This window comes from Bos javanicus, chromosome 20 (assembly GCF_032452875.1).
Source record: "Bos javanicus breed banteng chromosome 20, ARS-OSU_banteng_1.0, whole genome shotgun sequence".
Taxonomy (NCBI): Eukaryota; Metazoa; Chordata; class Mammalia; order Artiodactyla; family Bovidae; genus Bos; species Bos javanicus.
This window is the reverse complement of record NC_083887.1, coordinates 10353653-10377693: the sequence shown is the minus strand read 5'-3', so window position 1 is coordinate 10377693 and position 24041 is coordinate 10353653. Positions and strand designations below refer to the sequence as shown.

The following is a 24041-nucleotide window of genomic DNA, read 5'->3' as shown; positions in this document are numbered from 1 at the left end:
CAGACAGTTTTAAACTTGGCTCTTACTAGATATATATTTTTTGTAGTTGCTTTTAGATTTTCAGTGTTAAGTTCAATTCCATCCCCAAACCATTAATATCTCTTAAATTTCTAAATTTTTCCTGTTAGGTGTGTAAGCCCTCAGTTAAACTTTTTGTATGTGGTATGAGGTAGGACTCTTGCAGATGGATACCCATTTGTGCCAGTACCATATGTTTAAACCCCGCCTTGGACAATTGAAACGCTAGTTTATTGTTCCCTGATCTACTTTTTCCCTGTGATTAATATAGTTTTACATTAAGTTTATCTGGAAAGATGAGGCTACCACTATTTTTCAAATATTTGTGGGGAAAATTTCAAAGAGGAACTTTGCAGTTACTGATAAGCGCTTTTACATTTTGACTGAATGTTGTATACATACATATGTGTTAGCTCTGGATAGACTGACATTGTCTTCCATTCAGAAACTTTTCTCCAGTAAGGCTTGTTGCATGCCCTTCACTGCAATGTTAGAATTTAATTATGTAATTGCTACACTTTTCTTGTCAAGTTAATTGCTGGGTTTAGGCTCTGTTACCCACCCCTATTTTTTATTGCTTTGTGTATTTTTTCTTACCTAGTTGATAGTTTCCTTCATTTTAGTGGTTTTCTAGGTTTTAAATCCCCAAAATTTATTTTTTCAACTACATGGTTTTTAGGTTATTGTTTTAGAATCTCCAAAATAACATTGTGAATCGGTAGATCACTGTCTTATTCCTGGATTGTACATCTCCTCAGTATTTTTACCATCTAATATTTTTGCTGTTAGTCTGTAAGTAGTCTTTATATTTTAGGTATTTTTCTCTTACTGTTGAGAAAGGCTGTGGAATTTTATTTACTCTTTCAGCTTTTGATAACTTTTAAAAATATTACATTAATTTGAGGTTAATGAATTCTTGCTTAAGATATACAGATTTAATCTGCTAGTATTTCATTTAGGAAGTTTTGCGTTTTGTGGGTAATTGGCTCAGTTTTTGTAACCATTTTCTAATTTTTACCTCATCTACCAGCTTTAAGGTGGATTAAAGAGGTTTTCATATTCAAGTGTTATAATTTGAAATCTTTATTCATTTGTTGAAAACTAGCTAAATCAATATGTAAAGTCACCTGGCCTGTGCTTATAGTGGTAGCTTTCTATGGTTTGGTGTTTTTTTAATGAATTCCCCTCCTGTATCACCACCACTTTAAAAGAAAATCATCCATTCTAGATTTTCTTAATTATAGCTGTAGAGGTATAGGATATTAGTTAACCTCTTCTGTATTATAGTTATATCTTCTTAGTTCTGATGTTGAATACTTGTGTTTTCTAATCATGCTTGCCTAGAGGGTATTATTGGTGTTTTGAAAGAATCAGTTTTTGGTGTTATCATTTCTACCACCTCTGGTAGTTTTAGCTACCAAATGTTAATTCTCACCGTCTGCTTTTCTCAGTTATTTTCTAGTTAAATACTCAATGTATTTTTAGTAATAAAAGCCTTTGTATATACATTTTCCTCTGAGATAACTCATTTGTAAAGTTCTCTTTTTCATCAATATGGTTTTTAGAATTTCTTTTGTAATCCTTTTTGATCTGGAGATTATTTTACTGCTTATTTTCTTAAGTTTATTGTTTTTTGTCAGACACCTATATGTTGGTGTTTTCTTATTTCATTGGAGAAGTCCATGTAGTCGTGTCCAGCTCTTTGTGACCCCATGGACTGTACCCCGCCAGGCTCCTCTGTCCATGGGATTCTCCAGGCAAGAATACTGCAGTGGGTTGCATTGCCCTTCTCCAGGGGATCTTTCTGAACCAGGGATCTGAACCCATGTTTCCTGTGTCTCCTGCATTGCAGGCAGATTCTTTACCGTTGAGCCACCCAGAGATGGTCTGTAAAAAGCCTTTTGAAACTTCTATGCAGATTAAGTACATGATTGACTTATGTAGATAGTCCATGGACAAAAGAAAGGGTTTTATTTCCTAACAGACACAGTTTTAGTGATTGAGGATGATATTCCCTTAAAATACTTCCATCGTGTGTCTAATGTCCTAAGAATTAGGATCCTCCAGAGCTGCAATCTTTTTGTCACACTAAAAAAGTTAACTATTTGGCTGTACCTGGTCTTAGTTGCAGCATGTGGGCTCTTAGTTCCCTAACCAGGGATCAACCCCGGGCCCCCTGCATTGGGAGCAGAGTGTTAACCACTGGACCACCAGGGAATTCCCCGTTTCAATTTTTTTTTTTTTTTAATTTATTGTTATAATCCACCACTGCAGTGGTTCTTAAAGTGTCATCCTCAACCAGCAACAGCAATATCACTTGGGGACATGAAGTGCAAATCAGAATCAGTAACGTGGAGAGGCACCTAGCTATCTGTTTTAACCAGTCCTTTCCATGATCCTCATGTATGCTCTTGAGGAAAAGCATTGTATAACTTTTGGCCCAAATTTGGCCTGTGGACTCCTGATGGGCAGCTGCTTAAAAGGATGAGGTTGATGTGAGATACCAGAGACATGCTGGATAAATTAGTTCTGAAACATTGTAAGACATCCCCGACAAAGTACTTAAGTGAAAAAAGAAAACAGTAACTTTCTTGTAAAAGGAAAAATGAAGCAAAATGTTCTTCCAAGGAATTTGGGAGTAGCGAAGGCAATGGCACCCCACTCCAGTACTTTTGCCTAGAAAATCCCATGGACGGAGGAGCCTGGTAGGCTGCAATCCACGGGGTCGCTAGAGTCGGGCACGACTGAGCGACTTCACTTTAACTTTTCACTTTCATGAATTGGAGAAGGAAATGGCAACCCACTCCAGTGTTCTTGCCTGGAGAATCCCAGGGACGGGAAGCCTGGTGGGCTGCCGTTTCAGGGGTCGCACAGAGTCGGACACGACTAAAGCGACGCAGCAGCAGCAGCAGCAGTGGTGAACTTAACATTTTACATCCTACTATGCCTTTTGCATCTTTTACCAGGAGCCGAATTACTTTGATAATAGGAAAAAGGGTACAGCAGCAGCATTGTGTGAACAAGTTTAACTCTGGAGAAACTAGAGACTCTCCTGTTCAAAGAGCCCCAAGCTGCTTGTGCCACAAAGATCGTGTCACTTATGGGACTGATCATAGTGAAAAACTGCAAACCAATCAGGCATTTATGCCCTGCGTTTTCTCCATTACCTGGTCACTGCTCAGCTAAGCACTGGAGCATTAAATTCAGCTGAGAAAGGTCGATTGTAATCTGTCGGATCAAAAAACTGACACTCGGGGGCACGCAAACCTGTTGCAGCATGTGGGATCTTAGTTATCTAAGCAGGGATCAACCGCCTCTCCCCACAAAAAAGTGAAATAAAAAGTTCGAATCTTAAGCTGAATTTCACACTGAGAGTCAGCACTGCCTCCTGGAGGGCAGTGGGTATCTCTAATTTGGGCCTCTGGTTTCTCTGCCAAACGAGGGGCCTGGACTTACCGAGCCCTGAATTCAGAACTCTCAAATGCGTTTCTCTACCAGCCTGCCCTCCACACCCATCTTACAGGGCAGCAGATGGAAGGAGAATTCTAAAATGGATCAAGAATCGCTATCCCAGCTCAAAGGCTGAAAGACCGTTGATGTTGGGGTTCTCCCCTCCAGGTCGCAGTGCCACAAGCCTGAGAGTGCCCCCAAATGGCTGCAGCATAGCGCTTAGCCCAGCTGGACAGAGCTGACGGTTAACTTTTACTAGTCGTCTGTAATTGATGCCTTCAAACTGTGGTGCTGGAGAAGACTCATGAAATCTCTTGGACAGGAAGGAGATCAAACCAGTCAACTTGAAGAGAGATCAACCCTGAATATTCACTGGAAATACTGATGCTGAAGCTGAAAGTGGAAAGTGAAAGTCGCTCAGTCGTGTCCGACACTTTGTGACCCCACGGACTAAACATTCCATGGAATTCTCCAGGCCAGAATACTGGAGTGGGTAGCCTTTCCCTTCTCCAGGGGATCTTCCCAACCCAGAGATCCAGGGAATCCCGCATTGCAAGCGGATTCTTTACCGGCTGAGCCATAAGGAAAGCCCAAGTCCATCTGATGCGAACAGAAGACTCACTGGAAAACTCCCTGATGCTGGGAAAGGCTGAGGGCAGAAGAAGAGGGCGTCAGAGGATGAGAAGGCTGGATGGCATCACCCAGGCAATGAACTTGAACTTGGGCAAACTCTGGGAGACAGTGGGGGACAGGAAGGCCTGGCGTGCTGCAGTCCACGGGGTCGCAAAGAGTCAGACACGACTGGGCGACTGAACAACAACTTTAATTACTAGAGCTGGAATAAAAGAAGGTACAGCCGCAACTATGGCAACCAGAGACGGGGGGGGGAGGAAAGGGCGGGGCCATGAGGCGGAAGGGGTGTGACCGCGCGCGAAGACCCTCCGGCTGGTTCCGGGTATCAATTTTGTGGCGGGAAAAACGGTCCCTTCTGTGGTAGAGTCCGCCAGCCCGGAATGGAGACGCAGTCCGAGGAGCAAGCCGTCACCAAGCCTGCGGACTCCGGAGGGGAAGGCGGGCCGCCGCAGGTCGCCGGCGCCCAGGCGGCGCGTCCGGAGGACCGCATGACCCTGCTGCTCAGGTTGTTCCCTCTGACCGACTGGGCAGGAGCCAAGTGGGCGTCTTGGCCAAGACTCTTTGCCGAAAATGTCTAGGGTTCTAATTCAGTGTCGGTCGCTTAATGGCTGGCGACTAGAGCATTCACTTAAGCTCTTTAAGCCCCTTTCTTCGTCTTGGAAAAGAGAGGGAAAATGACAGCTTCCTAGCTAAGTTGCCGTGGGAATTAAAAGAGAGATTATGGGGTCAGCGTTTAGCAAAGGGCCTACGGAGCTGTAATTAACATCGCCTTTCTTAACCACTCATGCCCTGCGGTCCTGATTTTCAAGCCCTTTGTGGGTTGCATCCAAGCCCAGGTTTATACTGGAGGGAGGTTTCTCTGCCCTTCTCTGTTATAGCTATGACCCTTTTCAATCCAGAAGCTGCGTGTTTTATATTTTCTACCAGGAAGCAATGTCTGTACGTTGCTAAGGAAAAGACTTAATGAGAAAGGACATCAGTCTTCTACTCCAGTGGGCAACTATGGTCCTGGGCCTTATCCATCCTACTCTTTGTTTCTGTGTGACCCCTCAAGCTGAGATTAATTTTCATGGGTTTAAATGGTTGGGGGAAAAGTTACAAGATGTTAATAACAGGTGAAAATTATATGAAATTAAATTTCAATCTCCTTATGTAACGTTTTATTGGAACACAACTTTCAAAGAAAGAGTTGAGTAGTTACAGCAGATACCATGAGTGAGAGTGAGTAAAAGTCATTAAATTGTGTCTGACTCTTTGTAACCTTTATGGACTGTAGTTTGCCAGGCTCCTCTGTCCATGGAATTTTCCAGGCAAGAATACTGGAATGAGTAGCCATTCCCTTTTCCAGAAGTCTTCCCGACCCAGGGATTGAACCTGGGTCTCCTGCTTTGACAGGCAGATTCTTTATCATCTGAGCCACCAGGGAAGCCCACAGTAGGAAGCCTATAGGATCTACTATAGGACTCACAAAGCCTAAAATATTTACTTTCTAGTCCTTTACAGAAAAAAATTTGCAGACCTAAATTGTAACAAGGGAATTTAAAAAAAAAAAAATAAGCTTTGTAACTGTATGTATTTCAACTTCATCACTGCTTTGAAAGGCCTCACCTAATAATAAACCTCAGAACCTCACCTTCAAAATTACCCCCCTACAAATGCACAATAGGTTCCTGCAAACGTGGAATCTTATAGCCCAGGTCTTACCCTTCCTTCCCCACTCCCACAGTTTTCCCCTTGCTCCTCACTCATGAAAGTTGCTAGGCAAATTTTTCACCTACAAGGGACTGAATATCTTCTATTAAAGACTCTGTGGGTATGGTTGGAAGTCTCCAGATAGTCATGCTTTTACATGGCTTTCCAACATCCAGCTCTGATTGGTACAAGACTTGGGTAGTTCTTCTTACCCTTAGATTTCATCAAGTGATTGCTCTTAATTTCTTTGGCTTTGGCTTCACTGACAACCAGAGCCCAGACTATTCCATTTGGGGGCAGGTCAGCTTCTTGGAGGCATTTTTGCAACCTCTGGTGCTCCAGAACCACAGGATCAACCTTTATCTCATGATTATTGAGATATTGTTGCCCAGGAGCTGTTCTGTGGGTTCAAGTGGAGTTGATCTGGCTGACTTACCATAAAGAGTCTGTCAAATGGAGTTATATTTACCAAGACTCACCATCCTTTCCTTCAAAATTTTCTCATGGAGGCATGCTGTCACCCATCCTCACGTGACTGATGAACTTCTTTGTATTCTCTCAAAGTCTCACCCCAGTCTTTGGGCCATACACCTAACCCTCTGAGAGTGAGTTGAGGGACCTGTGGGCAGAGATGGGCAACAATGATGGGGATTTAATTAACAATAGTCTCTTAAACAGTATATATAGGAAGAAGTTTAGAAGACACTGAGTGGGAGTTCTTTCCTTTTAACTATTCCCATTCATTTTATCTATGGGCCATCGGATCTGGTGAATTCCTATCCAGAGTTCTCAGAGCTATATAGGAAGTGCTCATATAGTCCAGGGTCAATTCCAAATGACCATAATAGCCACTGTTCACAGCTAGAAGATCCCATGGGTTTCTTGAAGGCATATAAGGGCTTCATCAGCTCCTGAACTGGAACGAGTAACTTTCCTGTATTACTTTCCCCTATTCCCATCTGTTGTGTATTACACTTAGGAAGAAATGCCCCAAAGAGGTCCTGGCCACCAGACACTATTCTCTCACAAAAGTCCACCTGACTCAACTGGTGAACAGCATTTAGTAAAAAAGGCCGCAGGAACTCTGGGGGTGACATAATAGCCCACTTCCCATTCCTTTGACCTTTGACCAAGTGTGTGGACTTGCCTTCATCTTTTTGTTCTCAGAAAACGCTGATGAACACTACTCACTGATGAAGAAAGACATTCTTTTGTGTAAAAGTCTTTGAAACAGTTCTAAAAAATGAATAAAAATCCCTTTCTACCTACAATATGAAATAATAAAATATTAAAGATATAACATCTCCTTTTCCATCTCAGCTAAAAATGAATTATTGTTTCAGTGCGTCATAAAATGCTGTCTTAAAGTCTTAAGAAATTGCCCTTTTCATTTGGAATTTTAAAACAGGGAACTTAAGCTGCGAAGCTTTAAAATTTTGTCTAATGTTCCTTAGCTGCTTAACTAGATCTCCGAGTCACAAAACAAACTCAGAACTGGGGAATTACCAGGTAAATATGAAACATCTAATAAGTAGTTATCATTTTACCCATAGCTCTTCTACCCATTTTTTGTATGATTTTTAAGTAAGTAGAGTCATAGGATGACTAAGAAACTATAAATTACTTATTTATCCAAAGGTTAGTATCTTTGATATTTTTCTGTATCTCTTAAGAATGTTTCAATCTGTTTGTAACTCATTACTGTGTTTGGGAGTTTACCACTTTGATCTATTTCTTTATGTAGTCTTCTCTTTAAGCTTTATTTCAGTGTGGCCCATTAAAAATAAATTTAAAAATCAAATTTTTAACTTTTCCTTACAGATGCTGTTTTCCTACTGTATTTCATTTTGTGTATTTTTCTGAGGCATAACATCTTGTACGCCTATTTTAAATGAGGCCAACCTGGAAGATCTGTTTTTTAAATATATATTTACTTATTTAGCTGTGCCAAGTCTTAGTTGCCATGTGTGGGAGGGAGCTTTCATTGCAGCATGTGGGATCTAGTTTCCCATCCAGGGATTGAACCTGGGCCCCTTGCATTGGGAGCACTGAGTCTTAACCGCTGGACCACCAGGGAAGTCCCTGGAAGATTTTAGTGCTGTTTATTTATACTCATTTTGTTGCATCAGATTCCAAAAAAGATGAGTTGATTTATCATAGTAATGAATAAAACCTCAATAATTATATAACTCTCTTCTTATCTGTTTTCAGGCTAAGAGCACAGACCAAACAACAGCTCTTGGAATATAAGTCAATGGTTGATGCAAGTAAGGATTTCCATTTTCAAATAAGGTTTTATGAGTTTGATGATGAACAGTACTCCAGGGAAAAGATCAATCTTACAATTATTTATCTAGGGAAGTGGGGGTGTTAGGAATTCAGGAAAATTAAGTTCTATTGATTGGAAATTCCTGTAGGCTTAGCTACCATCAACAACTTGAACATTAAATTAGGAGATTAGATGATTGTTGAACAAGTGATCTGAGATCTATACTTTGAGAAACACTGGGTTAATGACATGAGAGCAGAAGGGAGATAGGCATAAAAGTGTGATAGACAATTTTCAATTCTATATAAAAATTTTTAATTTATCTTTTACAATTATTAATCCAAAAATCTCAGGGCCAAGAGAGTAGTTAAATGATGGGTTTAGTCGTCTTAAGTAATAAGCACCACCTGATTTATTATAAGCCCTTGGGTCACAAAGATAGATTTTGGTTACTTTTTCTTTCTCTATGAAATAAGCTTATAGAATAAAACCAAATAGTACACTGTGTTGAATCAAGAATTGTGGAAAAGCCTAGGCACCTCACAGATGTTTTAGTTACTTCCCTGAGTCCATGTTTGAACCCTGATAATTTTTGTGCTCTGTTCAAGCTCACTTTAAGGCCACAGATCAGAAGGCATTTCTGGTATGTTTTTCATCCCCATTTTAGGGTTTCTAAAGTCATCTTAGGCAAAAAACAGAACGAAAGAAAACAAAACCTTAAAAAAAGATGGGCCCCCAGCCTCTCTTCTGCTTACCATAGCTAGTAACCATAGGAGTTAGGAAGTGAATCAGACCTTACTGGCTCTAAAGTCATGTCCCTTTTGTAACATCAATAATGCCTATATAAGAATATATATTATCTATAAAGTACTTATATTTATATATATATAAGTATATATGTATTACAATCACTTTGCTGTATACCTGAAACTAACACAACATTGTAAATCAACTATAATTCGATTAAAAAATGCTTACCTCAAAGATGATCAGTAGGTCACTGTCCTTCCCCTGGAGGAATTAATGGTGTCCTTCTTTCCAAAGCCTGTGTTCCTTGTATTAAACAAATTATATTTATCTTAGACAAGAGAAGTAGGACTTGTCTAATCCTTTTACTGGCATGAGAGCCCACGTAATACATAAAAAAGTATAACTGATGTTAGACGATGAGGTGTAGGGGAAAAGCTATTCAAAATTTGAACCACTGAGGAATTATCTCTAGAGGTAATCATGCAATCATAGTTGAATGAATGGATGCTAGGAATGGAGATACGGTGTTGAACAAGGCTGACTTTATCCTCACGGAGCTTAAATTCTATGTAGCAAAACAGGTAAGCAAAGAGACTTGAGATAATTATGAGGTGAAGTAAATGTGAGATGAAGGAAATAATGATATGATAAGAGGGAAGGGCTACTTTAGATACAGTAATCAGAGATGGATTCTTCAAGAAGATGACCTTAGAGCTAAAATCCAAGTGATAAGAATCTGCCTCCTCTTGCAGTTCTTGTTTGCCCTGTATAGCTAATTTTAAAGGAGTTGTGACATCTGAAAACTTGAGTAGATTTAATAGTCTGCACTCTAGAATTTCTACAGCTAAAGGAGAGGACCGATTGCTATGGCTTCCTGGTGGCTCAGATGGTAAAGAATCTGCCTGCAATGCAGGAGACCTGGGTTCGAACCTTAGGTTGGGAAGATCCCATGGAGAAAGGAATGGCAACCCACTTCAGTGTTCTTGACTGAAGCATTCCATGGACAGAGGGCTTAGTCCATGGGGTCAAAAAGGATGGGACATGACTGAGCTCCTAACACACACATAAGAAGTTAGGTTTTAGTTTTGAAGAGAAGATATGTATCTAAAATTGATTAGTTTTTACCACTAAAAAATACTGAGACTTTATTGCTTGAAGGCTTTTTTTTTTTTTTAACAATAAGTGCATCTATTTTGAGGGTATAATTGGATGAGTTTTTTGTTGTGATGTTGTTTTAAAGATTTGTTTATTTTTTGGCTGTGGTGAGTCTTCATTGCTGCACACTGGCTTTCTCAAATTGTGGCAAGTGGGGGCTCGTCTCTAGTTGTGGTGTGCAAGCTTCTCATTGCGGCAGCTTTTCTTGTTTCAAAGCATGGATTCTAGGTGCACGGGCTTCAGGAGTTGCAGCACATGGGCTCAGTTAGTTGTGGCTCCTGGGCTCTAGAGCATAGACTCAATAATTGTCACACAGGTTTAGTTGCTCCACATGTGGGATCCTCTCGAACCAGGGTTCAGACTGATATCCCTTAGCTTACAAGGAGGATTCTTAACCACTGGATCACCAAGGAAGCCCAGTTTGATGAGTTTTGACAAATATATACATCTCTTTTGGAGAAGGCAATGGCACCCCACTCCAGTACTCCTGCCTGGAAAATCCCATGGATGGAGGAGCCTGGTGGGCTGCAGTCCATGGGGTCGATGAGGGTCGGACACAACTGAGCGACTTCACTTTCACTTTTCACTTTCATGCATTGGAGAAGGAAATGGCAACCCACTCCAGTGTTCTTGCCTGGAGAATCCCAGGGACAGGGGAGCCTGGTGGGCTGCCGTCTATGGGGTCGCACAGAGTCGGACACGACTGAAGTGACTTAGCATACATCTCTTTAATCAAGATCACCACTAAAATCAAAGATGTAAATCGAAAGAGACTCACAGACTTAGAAGATGAACTTATTTGATGTGTGACTAGTACAACTAACTAATTTCACTTTAGTTTTACTTTAGTTGTACTACTCATATATCAAATGCTTCAGCCACCATGTGGCTGGTGGCTACCATATTGGACAGTGCAGATATTAAGCATTTCATTTATCACAGAACAGTGCTTTTGGATAGCACTGTTCTAGAATTTGATGTAAATGTATTTATATGGTGGTTTTGTTTTTTTTCCAACATCTTTCTTTTGTGACTTAATTCACGCAACAAAATTCACCATTTTAAAATGTACAATTCAGTAACTTTTAGTATTATTTACAATGTTGTGTAACCATTACCACTATCTAATTGCAGAACATTTGCATTACTCTATAGATCAGATCAGATCAGATCAGTCGCTCAGTTGTGTCCGACTCTTTGCGACCCCATGAATCGCAGCACGCCAGGCTTCCCTGTCCATCACCAACTCCCGGAGTTCACCCAGACTTACATCCATCAGGTCGGTGATGCCATCCAGCCATCTCATCCTCTGTCGTCCCCTTCTCCTCTTACCCCCAATCCCTCCCAGCATCAGAGTCTTTTCCAATGAGTCAACTCTTTGCATGAGGTGGCCAAAGTACTGGAGTTTCAGCTTTAGCATCAGTCCTTCCAAAGAAATCGCAGGGCTGATCTCCTTCAGAATGGACTGGTTGGATCTCCTTGCAGTCCAAGGACTCTCAAGAGTCTTCTCCATCACCACAGTTCAAAAACATCAATTCTTCGGCGCTCAGCCTTCTTCACAGTCCAACTCTCACATCCATACATGACCACAGGAAAAACCATAGCCTTGACTAGACGAACCCTTGTTGGCAAAGTAATGTCTCTGCTTTTGAATATGCTATCTAGGTTGGTCATAACTTTCCTTCCAAGGAGTAAGCGTCTTTTAATTTCATGGCTGCAGTCACCATCTGCAGTGATTTTGGAGCCCAGAAAAATAAAGTCTGACACTGTTTCCACTGTTTCCCCATTTATTTCCCATGAAATGATGGGACCGTATGCCATGATCTTCGTTTTCTGAATGTTGAGCTTTAAGCCAACTTTTTCACTCTCCACTTTCACTTTCATCAAGAGGCTTTTTAGTTCCTCTTCACTTTCTGCCATAAGGGTGGTGTCATCTGCATATCTGATATTTCTCCCGGCAGTCTTGATTCCAGCTTGTGTTTCTTCCAGCCCAGCGTTTCTCATGATGTACTCTGCATATAAGTTAAATAAACAGGGTGACAATATATAGCCTTGACGTACTCCTTTTCCTATTTGGAACCAGTCTGTTGTTCCATGTCCAGTTCTAACTGTTGCTTCCTAACCTGCATACAAATTTCTCAAGAGGCAGATCAGCCCCCAGACCTGTCAGTAGTCACTCCCAAAGGGTCTGGCTACTTTTTGCACAGTGTAGCATTTTTGTGATTCATCCATGCTCTTTTGTTTCAGTAATACATTCCTTTTTATTGTGAAGTACATTTTATGATGACTGCACCACGATTTGTTAATCCATTTACCTGTTGATGAACATTTGAATTGTTTCCAGTGTTTGCCCCTCATAAATAAAGCTGCTATGGACAGTTGTCATTTGTATATATTTTTGTGGACATTTGCTTTCATTTCTCTTGGTTAAATACCTAAAAGTGAAATTTCAAGGTAATATGGTAAGTGTATGTTTAACTTTTTAAGCAACTACCAAACTGCTAAAATAATTATACCATTATGGCAGATTCCTCCCCAGCAGTGTATGAGATTTCCAGTTACTCAATATCTTCTCCAAAACTTTGTACTGTCAGTCTTTTTAAATTTTAGCCACTCTAGTAAGTATGTAGTGATATATTTATGTGGTTTTAATTTATATTTTCCTAATAACTAATGTTGTTGATCATCTTTTCATGTCTTATTGGTAGTTTACTTTTTTGAAGTGTCCTTTCAAATCTTTGCCCATTTTTGGTTAGATTGTTAGTCTTACTGAGTTTGAGTTTCAATTAAAGGTGAAAATATTATATATTCTCTTAAACATTCACTTCAAAAAATAAATACAGTCCTGTTTCAGATGAATAAATATATATATGTGTGTGTGTATGTGTGTGTGTGTGTGTGTGTGTATATATATATATATATATGGTAGAAATTTTCTCCTAGTTTTTTGCTTTTTTATTTTCTTAACTGTGTCTTTTCAGGAGCAGAAGGCATTAATTTTTATGAAGTGTTGTTTTTTTACTGTTTTGTGATTTGTGGTTTTTGAGTTCTAAGAAACTGACTTCTTCAAGGCTGCAGAGATTTTCTCCTGTGTATGTTCTAGAAGTCTTAAAGTTTTAAGTTCACCATTCAGTGCTGTGATTCATCTTGGGTTAAGTTTTGTGTATATAGTGTGAGCTAAGTAAGGGTCAAGACTCATTTTTTCCGTGTGTGACCCATTGTATATGTGTAGGTCTATTTCTGGACTTGTTCTTCTGTTGCTTTGAGTAATTTGTTTGCCTTTACAATGGTCCCACACTGTTCGGATTACTGTAGCTTTATAGTAAGTCTAGATTATCAGCCACTATAAGTCCTTCAAGTTCATTCTTTGTCAAAATTGTTTTTACTGTTCTTGGTCCTTTATTTTTCTATATGCATTTTAAAATGAGCTTGTCAGTTTCTGGGATTTTGAGTGGGACTATGGTAGCTCAGCTGGTAAAGAATCCACCTGAACTGCAGGAGACCCCGGTTCGATCCCTGGGTCAGGAAGATCCCCTGGAGGAGGACATGGCAACACACACTAGTATTTTTGCCTGGAGAATCCCCATGGAGGAGCCTGTTGGGCTACGGTCCAGGGGGTCACAAAGAGTCAGACCTGACTGAGCCACTAAGCACAACACAGCACGTAGATCAGTATGGGTGAGTTCATTATATTAGCAGTTGTTATATTAGCCATGATTCTCCCAGTACGTATAGGTAGTATATCTTTCCATTTTACTGTTTGATGGTGTTTAGTGTAGAGGTCATACATACATGTGTTTTGTTAAATTTATCCTTAATTATTTTGTGTTTTTGGATGTAATTTTACATATATTTAAAATTTTTTATATATAGACATAGTTTATATATTTTTACATTGATCTTGATTTTTTTACTCTCTTTTTGTATCATTCTAATCTGTGCTGTCTAATATGTTAGTCACTAGCTCCATGTGACCACTGAACACTTGAAATATGGTCATTCCTCATTGAGAAGGACTAAATGTAAAATATGAACAGAAGGAGAGATCGTGAACTATTTCAACAGTAATTCTAAATAGCTTACATGTTAAAGTGACAATATTTTGGATCTACTGGGTTAAATAAGCTATATTAAAATTAATTTCACTTGTTTCTTTACTTTTGTAATGTGGAAACTAGAAATTTTAAATTACATATTTGGTTTGCATTTGTGGCTCACATTATATTTTTGTTGGACAATGCTTTTCTGAAATATTACTAACTTCAAAAATTTATTTATTTGTAGATGAAGAAAAGACTCCAGAACAAATCATACAGGAAAAGCAAATTGAAGCGTATGTCTTAATTTTAAATTTTTAGTTGTGGTTTTTACAGATTTAATAATATTATCCATCTTATAATATTGTCTTTCTGTTTCCTTTCTTTGTTTTTCCACGTAATTTGTCATGCACATGTTGAGAAGTTACTGATGTGGGATGTCGACTTAGATGCAAATGAGTGAGCTACCACTAACAAGATATTTATCAAAGTAACTCAGTGGGAGTCAGGTTACCAAATCCGGAAATGTGTCAGTATGGGATCCTGTAGAATACTATTATTTAGATAACAGGCATTTTACTTTCTTCAAAGATTTACTTTAAACCTTTATTCCAGTAGTTACTTTATCTGACATTGCTGACATTCTTTGGTTCATGCTTCTTTGGCAGTAAAATTGAAGAACTAGAAAATGAAGTTGAAGAGGCAAAAACTGCTTTTGAAATGAAAAAGCTTGCATTAGACAGGTAATTATTACATTTTAAGTATGCAAGATGGGTATGGCTCAGGGTGGGGTGTGTGTGTGCTAAGTCGGTTCAGTCATGTCCAGCTCTTTGCTACCCTATGGAGCCCACTAGGCTCCTCTGTCCATGGGATTCTCTAGGCAAGAATACTGGAGCAGGTTGCCATGCCCTCCTTCAGGGGATCTTCTTGAGCCAGGGATTGAACTGGAATCTCTTATGTCTCCTGCTTTGGCAGGTGGGTTCTTTATCACTAGTCTGAATTAATCAAAATGATGATTAGTTGATGGTCCCACAAATTTTGAGCCCTGAGAGAAAAGTTACATCATTAATGTTTTCATTTGAAGAAGTTACGTAAGACAGTGTTAATAAGAAAATGTCAATCAAGACAATAGAAGTGTGAGGTTAAATCACATTCGGTGTTTGAAAGGATTATACGATTTATTTTTGGTTGTGCTAGGTCTTAGTCGTGGGACGAAGAATCTTTAGTTGCAGCATGTGGGATTTAGTTCCCCAGCCAGGAATTGAACCCAGACCCCTGCATTGGGAGCTTGGAGTCTTAGCTACTGGGCCACCAGGGAAGTCTCATATTTATTCCAGTAACTCTTAATGGAGTAAGGGAATTGTCATTGAGTTTAAATGTATTTTTAATTTTAGACTTTGGATCTATATTTTAGAATTCATTCACCAAATATTTGAGTGCTTACTGTGTCAGAGCTTTGTGCTGGACGCTGGTATACAGCTGTCAGTAAGACAAACGTAGTCTCTATTATAGACTTGTGATCTGAATTAATAATCTCAATTCAGTGAATGACTCTAATTGTCTTTCCCTTGTATTTCTGACCTTCCCAGATACATTTACTTATATTTAATTGAAAATAGTTAAAGTCCTTTTAATTACTTCTAGCAGTGAACTTTTTCCCCTCATTTAATGTGCTGGCTCATTATATAGATGATATTTTTTGACTAAGATAAGAGCTATTAAGATATCCTCTTTAATGAAATGACTAATATTGCTGAGCTTATTGCCTTTTTATTATTATTTATTTACTAGCTATTGAATTTAAAAACAAATTATAGTGCTTGCTTATACACAGACATATTTTAAAGTTTATAGTCGAGTATGGCTTTGTATTCCCTAACTCTACCTAATTTGAGCCTGCTGATCTGTATGCCTTTTTTCCTTCTTCCAGTTTTATTGAGATATAACTGACATACAGCAGTGTATAAGTTTGGGCTTCCCTTGGCAGCTCAGTGGCAAAGAATCCACCAGCCAATGCAGAAGGCATGGATTCAATCCCTGGGTCAGGAATATCCCCTGGAGAAAGGAAGTAGTAACCCACTCCAGTATTCTTGCCTGGAAAATCTCATAGACAGAGGAGCCTGGCAGGCTACAGTCCATGGGGTCACAAAAGAGTCGGACACAACTTAGCGGCTAAACAATAACTGTATAAGTTTAAGGTGTAGAACGTGTTTTGACTTACATGCATCCTGAAATGATCATCACAGTAGGTTTAGTGAACATCAACCATCTCATATAGATACAAAATTTAAAAATTAGAAAAAAAAATTTTTTCTTGTGAGAATTTTTAGATTTATTCTCCTAACTTTCATATGTAACTTATAGCAATGTTAATTGTATTTTATCATATTGTGCATTACATTTTGTAGTGCCTTATTGCTTCCTCCCAGCCCTGCACCTAGGTGGATGGTTTAGAGAGCAAGTTCAGGAAGGGTGTCAGGTCAGCTCAGCCCCTCTGCCTGCCCATGCACAGCCACATGTAACAGCCCCCTCCCTCTTGGTGCTACTTCATGTTTCTATGACTGACTTATCAAATTATTTCCCATATAATACTGTTTAAAAACCTACTTTTGTTTTATGTTACATTTAAATAGAAATCAATCCATGTTGTATTTTTAAATATTCTTTTCACTGTACCATAAATGTTACCCATGTTTTATAATGGATTTTTTTCCTCTATAGGATGCAACTTTCAACTGCACTTAAAAAACACCTGGAGAAGGTTGACATCAAGACTAGGTATGTTTTTTTGTTTGTTTTATGTTTTCTGGATTTGGTAAGGATGGCAGTAAGGGAGATCACATAATGATTAGTTCCATGAATTTTTTTTTTTTAATTGTCTGTCACTGTTGACCACCTTTATCTGGGAAATAAGAAAAGTAGGCTCGTCTCATCATTACAAACTTTATAGTCCTACTGACATCCTGTTCCAAATGGATGGGACCCTGAGAATCAATGGAGGTTTTACCCAGATGATCTATAATTTTGAAGGAAGCTTTTGAAAGTTAACTTTTGTTTGGTACTTACTGTAAGACAAGAACAATGCTATCTCATTTAAGCCAACAATAACCCAATGAGATAGGAAATATACTCCTCATTTTTCATGGGCAGAAATGAGCAACTTATATAATTTGCCAAGGAATATAAAATAAAGACTCTGGCATTCAAGGTCATCTGTGATCCGATCCTAAGACGGGAAGCTGGCAACCCACATATAACAAGCCTCCCAAAGGATGGTGGCACTAGGAAATATGAGAACCGCTCTTCTTGCCCAGTCTTATTTCTGCCCTTTTACTCCGGCTGTACCAAACTGCTTGTTAGGTAGTCTTCGTAATTACACTTGACCGTTGGACAGCATGGGTTTGAACTGCTTGAGTCCACTTCTATGCGGGTGTTTTGTGTTTGTTTGTTTTCAATAAATATAGTACCTGTATTTTCATTTTACAGATCTTTAAGTATGGGGGAAAGTTTGTATTTATTTAGAGGTCACGGTATGTGGAATCAGTGAACTGGGGTTTAATCCAGACTGTTTCAGCTTTCTGTCCTCGGGTGAGCCATTTAATTCCTGTGTTTTTGAGGCAGAGGTAGCAGTGCTGTGCACTGTGTGGACAGTTGGTAACTAACCACCCACTCTACCTGCATTGTTCAAGGATCAACTGTACTTTTCCATCCTTTAAGACTCAGGGTTTCCTTGTTCTACCCTTTCCACAACTCTTACACAATCCATTACTGATTCTAATGAAGTCATAACGATGGTTGTGGATTTATTTTTTTCCCCCATAAGATTCTTTCCTCTTTGAAAACAGGTACTGTGTTTTATTCTATTTTATAATCTTGGTGCCTGGCACAATCTTGACATGAAGTAGTCTCTCAGAAATACTTGTTGAAGAAATGGGGAATAAAAACAGTTGATTTAGTGAAACTGTTCTGTCTGATATAGTTAGATACATGTCATTATACATTTGTCAGAATGCATAGAATGTACAACATCAAGAGTGAACCCTAGTGTAAACTCTGGACTTTGGATGATAATGATGTGTCAGTGTAGGTTCATCATTTATAACAGATGGGCTACTCTGGTGGGGGAGGCTGTGCAACTGTGGGGCCAGAGGGTATACGGGTTTCCCTCCACTTGGTTTTTCCCTGAACCTAAAACTGGTCTAAAAACTAACATCCAGGGACTTCCCTAGTGGAACTGCTGCTGCTAAGTCACTTCAGTCGTGTCTGACTCTGTGCAACCCCATAGACGGCAGCCCACAAGGCTCCCCCGTCCCTGGGATTCTCCAGGGAAGAACACTGGAGTGGGTTGCCATTTCCTTCTCCAATGCATGAAAGTGAAAAGTGAAAGTCAAGTCGCTCAGTCATATCCGACTCTTAGCGACCCCATGGACTGCAGCTTACCAGGCTTCGCCGTCCATAGGATTTTCCAGGAAAAAGTACTGGAATGGGGTGCCATTGCCTTCTCTGTCCCTAGTGGAACAGAGACTAAGAATTTGCACTCCCTATGCAGGGGGCCTGGGTTTGATCCTTGGTCAGGGATCTAGATCCCATGTGCCTCAACTAAAGGTCCCACATGCTACAATGAGGATGGAAGATCCTGTGTACCGAAACTAAGACCCAGCACAGCCAAATTAATTGATTTTTAAAAAATCCTAAAGTCCGTTTCCAAAAAAAACATTATGTATTAGCAAGTTATTAGGGTTTTTTTCTCCCTAAGTATGAGATTTTTAGAAATGTTCCTGGGGACTTCCTTTGCAGTCCAGTAGTTAAGACTCTATGTTTTCACTGCAGAAGACACTGGTTCAATCCTTGGTCAGGGAACTAAGATCCTGCATGCTATGGGGTATGGCCAAGAAAAAAAAAAAAGAAATGTTCCTACATGCTTAAATTTTATATTCTTTGTTGTCTATGAGCAAAAATTTTTCTAGGGAAATGCATCAGAAATTTAGTTTACACCAAACTTTTCTAGACTTATTTTGTTAAACAATGACTATATTGAAGTGTACATTGGATATAATGAAAGTATATATATACTGATTTGTTAATTAATGAAAATTTTTAAACTTAGTAAATCATATTTTTTATTCCTTTTCAGTGTGCTCATGGATAACATGAAACAAATACTAAATCTGAATAAATTAATAATGAAATCACAGCAGGTAATTTTGAACATAAAGCTGCTTATGCATTCTCATGATTTCAGTAACACATTCTTGCTGGTAACTGTATGTGACTAAATAGGATTGCCCAAAGACTGGTATGTTTGGAATTCAGTATCCTTAAGTTTTCTGTCTTTTCATAGTTCCATTATTTCTAATTATCTACTTATCATTTAAGCTACTCTTTCTTTCCCTTTTGTTGTGTAAAAATAGAGGAACTGAAAACTGAAGCTCAGAAAATATGAATAGATAAAATTCAATGATTTAAATATTATAGGTGTATTCTTAGGTTATGTGCCTTAATCTTTTTATTTCTAATAACAGGAAACTTGGGATTTGGAGGAAAAATTGCTTGATGTTAGAAAGAAGAGATTGCGTATGTAGAACACTTTTTGGCTCTTTTTTTCGAGAACACATTTTTCACTTAATACGAAGATCTCCCAATCACTGAAAATTTTAATTTTCAAATTTTCTTAAAACTTTGGACATGGCAATTTAAAGAGTAGTATACAGAGTGCAATTTGCTTGATCCATTGTTTTAGAACTTTAAATCACAAAAATTAATACTTTCTCAGTGGGGGTAAAATATCAAGTGATACACAAAAGTATAATGTGAAACCCATACCTCCTTGTGTGAGCACCATTAGATATACGTCATTTCAGGCCTTTTTCCACATCCACATTAACATTTATAATTTCTTTTAATTATTTATTTAATTTTTTGCGAGGAGTTTTCACTGACTGTGGTGAGCAGAGGCTATATTCTTTGTTGCAGTACTTCACTTCTTATTGTGGTGGCTTCTGTTGTCGTGGAGCACAGGCTCTAGGTGTGAACGCTTCAGTAGCTGCAGCACACAGGCTCAGTACTTGTGGTGCTAGGGCTTAGTTAACCCACGACATGTAGAATCCTCCCAGACTTGGGATTGAACCCATGTCCCCTGCATGGCAAGCAGATTCCTGGGGAAGTCCATACATAATTTTATTTTTTTGGTACACAATTTTTAAATGATCACTTGATACATATGGTTTTATAGTTTAACTTAACATGAGATGGCTTTTTGCATTGAAATTATTGAAATGTTTTATTGAAATCTATTTCAGAGAGAACTAAGGCTAGTTCTACATATTGTCTATAAAGAATTTGAAAACAAACATATACATAAGAAAATTTTTTATTTTATCAAGAGATAATCGATCTTCAGTGCTTTTTATTTATAAAATTGGCATAATTTTATTCTGTAGTACTCTTTTCATTTAACAGTTATAGGTATGATTTATTATTTTAAAATACTATGTATATTTCCCTTTTAAAAATTATTGATTTATTTTTATTATTTTTGGCTGTGCTGGGTCTTCACTGCTGCACGGACTTTTCTCTTGCTGTGGCAAGCGAGGGCTACTCTTAGTTGCCATGCCGGGCTTCTCATTGCAGTGGCTTCTTTTGTGGAGCAGAGCCTCTAGGGCACAGGGGCTTCAGTAGTTTGGGCACATGGGCTCAGTAGTTGCAGTGCCTGGGCTCTAGAGCACAGATTCAATATTTGTGGCACATGGACTTATTTTCTTCCACGGCACGTGGGATCTTCCTGGATCAGGGATCGAACTCTTGTCTCCTGCATTGGCAGGTGGATTCTTTACCACTGAGCCACCAGGGAAGCCCCTAGATTTGCCTTTTGTAAGTAATCTCAGGGTCAGAAGTAGTCCTGTCACCTGTCTAATCACTCTTTGCTTTTTTTTCCATTGCATTCCAACCTACTTTTGATACATCAGTGTCAAGGAACTGAGCTCCTGAGATATACCCATTTATATTTTTAAATACTGTCTGTCCCCAACTTACGATGTTTCAACTTACAGTTTTTTTACTTTATGATGATATGCATTCGGTAGAAACTGAATTCAGATTTTGAATTTTGCTTTTTTCCTGGGCTCATTATAGTCTCTCATGTGATGCTAGGCAGCAGCCAAGTGATCATGAGAATAAACCACCAATACATTTACAACTATTTTTCACTTTTAGTATTCAATAAATTACATGAGATATTTAATATATTGTTATAAAGCAGGCTTTGTGTTAAGTGGTTTTGCCCAATTGCAGGCTAATGGAAGTGTTCCAAGCATGTTTAAGGCAGGCTAGACTAAGCTGTGATGTTTGGTGGATTAGGTACATTTTTGCCTTAGGATATTTTCAACTGAGGATGAAAGGAAGATCTCTAGTGTAATTCTTAGAATATTTCAGGAACAACAAAAAAAATGGTTGATGATATTTATCCCTGGAGAAGGGGATCTTACCTTTCCTTGAAAATTTATTAATATGTAATTTTTGTAAATTAAGGGGGGGAGTATTTCCTTACTTATATCACCTATTTTTTGGCAACCCAGAGGAAGTCCTCTGACATGATGCCATGGCAGACATTTGTAGACAGTATCATTGTCATGCATGCACACTTGAACATCTCAAACAGGGCATTGCCAAGTATGAAATTAAAATATTGGTGTTTTGCACCAGAGAAATCATTTCATGTCAGAATGGAACTGCAACCTAAAATGCATATTAAAATTTTTCTCTTGACTGAAATAATGAGGAACTGTTCTGCTTCATAAGCTTTCAAGATTCTTGTTTATAGGAGCTGTCATATATAGTATATTGCTTTATTTTTAATCCAACAGAATTAAAACAAGCTTCAGAAAGAAAGCTTTTAGAAATACAAACTGAAAAGAACAAACAGAAAGATGATTTGGATAGTATGGAAAATTCAGACAAAATAAAGGCCATACAACAAAACCTGGAGACAGAGATACAGATTACTACAGTTATTCAACATGTGTTCCAGGTAATGTTTATATAAAGTGGGAAGAGGGATAAAGAACTTTTAAAAAAGCGATTAATTCTATTGTTTTCAGGCTTCATATTTTTATATATAACTGAATTAACTCAGTATCATTGAGCTGCAGTTTTTCAAAGACTAATGACCAGAATTTTCATTAATTATAACCCTAATCAGTCCTCCATTGCCTACCACAAAAACAATCTTCACCTTTGTCAAAGTCTTGGAACTTTGCAAGGGCTGAGAATTAAGCTCTTTAACCTCTTGTCAAAATAATGCATGTTACTTACAATTTGTTTTTCACTGCAGAAATGCAAAATGAACTCTGAACCATAACTGTAATCTTTTTCCTTTAGGAAACACTGCAAATATCCTTCCTTAAGAGGTAAAAACTATTCACAAAAACTGGCAAAGTAGAAAAATTGTTATAAACATTGTAAATATTTCCCTAGCATTATGGCGATCAAGGTTGAAGCCTTACTGAAAATAGAAATAAAGATACAAGAATGTATTTACTGTTTTTTCCCATCATCACAGAGTAAATGTTCACACCTACTTCTGTAAATATTTGATAAATGAAAGATGATTTTTTAAAAATACTGCTGAGAACTTTAATTTTAAAACAATTTTTTTTTTTTTTTTTAATTACAGAACCTCATTTTGGGGAGTAAAGTCAACTGGGCAGAGGATCCTGCCCTCAAGGAAACTGTTCTGCAGCTTGAGAAGAATCTCACAATGATCTAACAGGAATTCTAGTTTGATATTTTTTGTTTCTGTTTTTAATGTCATTTAAATAGAAATTTCAAGTGAAATGCTTTTCAGTGTTTTTGGAACGATTCTAATACTGCAATTATTTTTTTTAGCTTGAGTTAAGTGTTACATGGAATCTATTGTTTTAAATATAATAAAGTGACTGGCATAGTCTAAACCTGAACATCTTAGCCTTGGAAGGGTCCCAAAAGACATCTAGTCCAGCCTTCTACTGAATATGGACATTTTTTCTACAGCATTCCTGGAAATCTCAGCTCCCATTTGTAATACTTCTGTGTATTTGTTTATCAACAAAATATTAGAAAGTTAGAAAAGCATATCCACACACATCTTTTTTTTTTCAACTGTCAACGGTATTTTATTCAGGTAAATCTCATTTTAGTTCAACTCACTACAGGTTTTTTTTTTTTGCCTTTTTTAAAAAATCGAGGGGACTTCCCTGGTGTTCCAGTGGCTGAGACTCCATGCTCCCAGTGCAGGGGGCCGAGGTTCAGTTCCTGGTCAGGGAACTACATCCCACATGGCTGCAGTGGAGAGTGTGCATGCCACAGCTGAAGATCCCGCATGTGGCAGCTACGACCAGGTGCAGCCAAATAAGCAGTTTTTGTAAAAAAATTTAAAAATTGAGATATAATTGATACCTAACACTGTGTAAGTTTAAGGTGTACAACATTGTTGATCTGACCACCATTAGCTAACATCTTCATTGTGTCACATAAGTATCATTTCTTTATCATGGTGAGAATATTTAAGATTATCCTCCTAGTAACTTTGAAGTGTGTAATGCAGTATCGTTAACTAGAATCACAGTGTTGTACGTTACATCTCCAAAAGTTATTCATCTTCTAACTGCAAGTTTGTACCCTTTGACCATGATTTTCTCAGTTCTCTCACCCCTCCATCCACATTTTTAAACAGATATCCAAATAAAGCACCTCAGTCATGAAAAAAGAAGAAAAAGAAAAACATACTCTGATTATAGAAAAATTGTGACTTTATTTTGTATTTTTAGGTTTATTATGTATCACTTTTATTTAAAAAGTAAATGTTATTCTTATTAAAAAAATAGAACTTGAAGCCTTTTATAGTATCCAATTTCATTTTTTGAAAACTCTGATTTGAGCTCTTTATTAATTTGGAGCTGTTGATAATTTTTATAGTCACTGTAGTCTTTTCAACATTATTTTAAGAAAGACTTGAAATTTGAAAAGATGTACTGCAATGGACAACAGTATTAGAAATCTGT

General features: G+C 38.2%; 1 protein-coding gene and 1 pseudogene across 1 annotated transcript; both read left to right on the top strand.

Moving 5' to 3' along the window:
* Positions 1 to 4114: 4114 nt before the first annotated feature.
* CENPH (centromere protein H) lies at positions 4115 to 23114 on the top strand. Its single transcript, XM_061393357.1, has 9 exons — positions 4115 to 4606; positions 8005 to 8060; positions 14252 to 14300; positions 14673 to 14747; positions 16726 to 16782; positions 19139 to 19202; positions 19527 to 19578; positions 21867 to 22030; positions 22676 to 23114. Exons 1-9 carry the CDS (start codon positions 4482 to 4484, stop codon positions 22766 to 22768), a joined length of 735 nt encoding a protein of 244 aa, XP_061249341.1. The 5' UTR covers positions 4115 to 4481; the 3' UTR covers positions 22769 to 23114.
* On the top strand, positions 5313 to 8060 carry LOC133233309 (mesoderm-specific transcript homolog protein-like; annotated as a pseudogene).
* Positions 23115 to 24041: the final 927 nt, after the last annotated feature.

What these genes read in the sequence shown, in the direction of transcription:
- CENPH (XM_061393357.1), top strand. Translation starts at nt 4,482, where the DNA reads ATGGAGACGCAGTCCGAGGAGCAAGCCGTCACCAAGCCTGCGGACTCC. An exon ending in AAGGTTGACATCAAGACTAG is followed by an intron (nt 16,783 to 19,138) that starts GTATGTTTTTTT and finishes ATTCCTTTTCAG; the next exon opens with TGTGCTCATGGATAACATGA. An exon ending in TGTTAGAAAGAAGAGATTGC is followed by an intron (nt 19,579 to 21,866) that starts GTATGTAGAACA and finishes TTAATCCAACAG; the next exon opens with AATTAAAACAAGCTTCAGAA.